We start from the raw sequence: 4208 nt of genomic DNA, 5'->3' as shown, positions 1-4208 counted from the left end.
ATAAAAATATAAAAACCAAAAAAAAAAAAAAAAAAAAAAAAAGTTTCCTAGGAACACCATGCTGTTGCCTTGTAGAGAAGGCTGTACTCCAAGTCCAGAGAAGTTGTAGGCACAGGTAGTGAAATGCATGCTGTGAACTACATACCAACACAACACCTGCAGCATATGGGAGCTGTCAGGCATAGCTAGTACTTGCTCCCATCTACCCCAAAAGTTAACATCTTTCTCATCCACTGAAGAGCCCAATTCTCACTCTACACAAACTTATTTATTGAAATGAGCAATATTTAAAAATAAGCTGATATCAAGTGTAGTGGTACAGGCCTTTAATCCCAGCACTTGGGAGGCAGAAGGATCAAAAGCCCTTTACTCTCTCTCAGCAGCTGCACACACAGGTATATGAATAACACCAACACTTGGGAGGAAGAGACAAATGGATCTGTGTGGGGTCTGGCCAACAAGAGCTACATAGTGAGACCCTGTCTCTAAAAACAAACCAAAAAACAAAACTCACAATCACATATGCTTCACACGCATGCTCTCTCACAATCACATATGCTTCACACGCATGCTCTCTCACAATCAAATATGCTTCATACACATTCTCTCACACACAGACCACTCCAGGGTTAGCCAGAGAGCTCAGCAAGGCAGGGCATTTGCTACAAAGCCTCGTGACCCAGACCCACAGGCTGGATGGACAGAACCAACTCCCATAAGCTGTTTCCCAATTTCCACAAGCACACTGTGGAAAGCCATGCATGCCCCTGCCCCATCATACATAAATAAATAAATATAATAAAATGTAGAATACAGGGCTAGAGACATGCTTCAATGGTTCAAAGTACTGGCTGTGCTTCCCGAGGACGCAGCACCATGTGGCCGCTCACAAGCATGTTACTCCAGTCCCAGGTCAGCATCCACTTCTGGCACTGCATGCCCAAGGTACACTGACATACTCGCAGACAAAACACCCACATGCAATAATTAAAGATGAAATATATATCGGTAACTCACTCCTGTAATGCCAGTGAGTGAGGTGGTGAGCAGAAAATCAAGAGTTAAAGAAATCCTTGGTTACACAGTGAGTTTCAAAAATACCAAAACAGAGCCTGGTGTGGTGACACACACACCTTTAATCCCAGCTCTCTGGAGTACTGATGCAGGTGGATCTCTGCGAGCCTGGTCTATACAGTGTGTTCCAGGCCAACCAGAACTACACAGTGAAATTCTGTCTTAAAATAGTAATAAGTAATATAAAAAAAAAAAAAAAACAATCAATCAGAGCCAGGCATGGCTGCATCTACCTGCAAGCCCAGGACTTAGGAGTGAAGTAGGGGCTCATGAGTTGGAGAGTTGGCTCAACAGTAAAGCACTGGTTGCTCTTCCAGAAGACACAGGTTCAATTCCCAGTACCCACACGGCAGCTCACAGCTGTTTGTAATTACAGTTCCAGGGTACCCAACATTCCCACACAGATATGCATGCAGGCAGACACTGATGTACATAAGATAAAAAAATGCATATATATCATCCTCAACTACATAGTGAGTTCAAAAACTGCCAGGGACAGGCTGGAGAGACAGCCACTAAGATGAAACACCTATGTCTGAAACACAGTTGTGTCTACATACCCACTATTAAGCTGAGCCTCCTCACGTTATCCTTTCTCCCAGCTCCTCACCTCTCTAACAACCTCTAATCTACTCATCACGTCAGTCATCTTCATCTCGGGAGACAGTACTGCCAAAACGGAGAATCAGACAGAACATAATGCTTTGTAATCGCAGCACTCAGGAGGCCGAGGCCAAAGAACTGTTTCAAGTTTAAGCCCACTTGGACTGCACAGTGGGCAAGCAGGGACACAGTAAGGCCTTGTCTAAAACAACAACAAACAAAACAAAAACAATCTTAGTGAAAGAGAAGTGGGCACAGATTTCCAGTCCTAGTCAAGACCCTATCTGCAATTCATAGCTGCTACAAAGGGGAAATCAGTCTTCTCCAAGGAATGATGCTGGGTATGTAAGCCACACTCCAGGGCTGGGCCAGTGCCTGGGAAGAGTCGGCCAACCCAGGACAGACTATGTGTTTGTTCTGTTTTAAAAGAGAGAAAACAAGACGTTGGATAGGTAGGAAGGAGGGACGGGTTAGAATTGGGGAAAAGGAAAGACTATGACCAAAAATACTTTATACTGGGGCTAGAAAGATGGTTCAGTGGTTAAGAACACTGGCTGTTCTTCCAGACGACAGGGATTCTATTTCCAGCACCACATGGCAGCTCACAACTGTCTGTAATTCCAGTGCTGTGGAATCTGATGTATTCACACAGATACATGCAGGCAAGCACTGATCGATCAATGATCATAAAATAAAATAAATTATATGTATGTGTGTATGTGTGTGTGTATATATATATATTTTATACTGGCTCCTCTTCCAGAGGACCAAGGTTCAATTCCCACCACCCACAACTGTTGGAATTCAAGAACCAGGGGATCCAACATCTTCACACAGACATATATGCACACAAAACACAAATGCCATAAATTTTATAAAAATTTTTAAATTAAGCCGGGCCTGGTGGCACAGGCCTTTAATCCCAGCACTTGGGAGGCAGAGGCAGGCGGATTTCTGAGTTCGAGGCCAGCCTGGTCTACCAAGTGAGTTCCAGGACAGTCAGGGCTATACAGAGAAACCCTGTCTTAAAAAACCAAAAAAAAAAATTAAACCAAAAAATTAAATTAAAAAATTTACTAAAACAGGGCCGGAGAGATGGCTCAGCAGTTAAGAGGACTGACTGTTCTTCCAGAGGTCCTGAGTTCAATTCCCAGCACCCACATAGTTGCTCACATCTATCATGGGATCTAATGCCTTCCTCTGGCGTGTAGGTGTACCTGCAGGTAGAACACTCATATACATAAAATAAATAAATCTTTAAAAAAATAAAAACAAATCTTTTATTAAAACAACACCACCAACAACAGCAACAGTTAGACTGCCCTGAGGCAGGAGGGACAGCGTGAGCCTCGCCTGCCAAAGGCTGTGTGAGGCTGGATGGGTACCGCAGTGGTTGCAGTGCTTGCGTAACTTGATTCCCAGCACTGCATAAAACTTCATTTTACCCAAGGTAGTGGCGCACGCCTTTAACTCGACCATTCAGGAGGCAGAGGCAGGGCTGATCTCTGTGACTCTGAGGCTGGCCTGATCTCCAGAGAGTTCCAGGACAGTCAGGCACAGAGAAACAAAAACAACAACACAAAACCAAAACCAAAGAAACCTAAAACCCCCAGTCAGTCCCTTCAGAGCCCCCAGCATTTCAGTTCAGACTCCATTCTCTGTGCGCTTTACCCTCCTGGACGGTCTAACTCCAGACGGTGAGACCTGAGATGTGAGGGCTCGGATTCCGCACTTGAGGCTGGGACCTGGGACCCTGGGACTGGGCAGCAGTAGCTGTAAACGGCGGTGACCCTGCCCCTGTAGACCTGCTCCGCTCACTGTCTGTCCGCCTCACAGATCTCCCAGCTCATGCAAAACACCCAGGAACAGTGAGAACACCGACCAGTGTAACTGTCTGCCTTCAGACATGCCTGACTGTGACAGAGACACAGGTGTCCACGGAGGCAGTCACCCCGCTGAGAGGAGAGCACAGGAGACACAAGAGGGACAGGCGCACTGGAGCACAAGGCATGCATACCTTCGTCATCTTCAGGGGTCTTGCCTTTGGGTTTATCATTGTCTTTATTCTTCTGCTTCATCCCTGAGGTGTTAAAATAGAAAGTGCTACCTATAAGAAGAAAAAAAAAAATCAAGTTGCACAAGAAAGTAGTGTGTCCACAAATAACATCACAACGGAAACTCAAAGCTCCGCTCCGAGAGTCGCTGCATCGGAGATATTACAGCATTTCCTTCTATACATTGACACTATTACAGTGTCTGCTCATGATAGAATAATGAACTATTTATTAATGATTAGAGACAAGTATCTTTGCTATTTAAACTGGATCGCCAGTGGCTGGAACATACTTCTCTTGGAAGAGGACACCAAGTTTGGCAGATCACAGCCACCTGTAACTCTAGCTCCAAAAAAAATCCAACACCCTCTTCAGGCCTCTGTGGGCACCTGGATACACACATAAACACACACACACACACATATACACGCCACACACACACACGCCACACACACACACACACACACACACACACAC

The 4208-nt window shown here is 45.2% G+C and overlaps 1 protein-coding gene across 2 annotated transcripts in view; it reads right to left on the bottom strand.

The window, feature by feature from the left end:
- Positions 1-4208, bottom strand: part of Spg7 (SPG7 matrix AAA peptidase subunit, paraplegin) — a 35132-nt gene that overhangs the window by 24670 nt on the left and 6254 nt on the right. For both annotated transcript variants that reach the window (XM_021220085.2, XM_029532561.1), the window contains exon 3: positions 3695-3784. In XM_021220085.2, the coding sequence (XP_021075744.1) occupies positions 3695-3784 (90 nt within the window). The remainder of the gene's footprint in view (positions 1-3694; positions 3785-4208) is intronic.

This window comes from Mus pahari, chromosome 20 (assembly GCF_900095145.1).
Source record: "Mus pahari chromosome 20, PAHARI_EIJ_v1.1, whole genome shotgun sequence".
In the NCBI taxonomy this organism is placed as follows: domain Eukaryota; kingdom Metazoa; phylum Chordata; class Mammalia; order Rodentia; family Muridae; genus Mus; species Mus pahari.
Note: the sequence above shows the minus strand (reverse complement) of the source record. Positions and strands in the feature narration are given on the sequence as shown.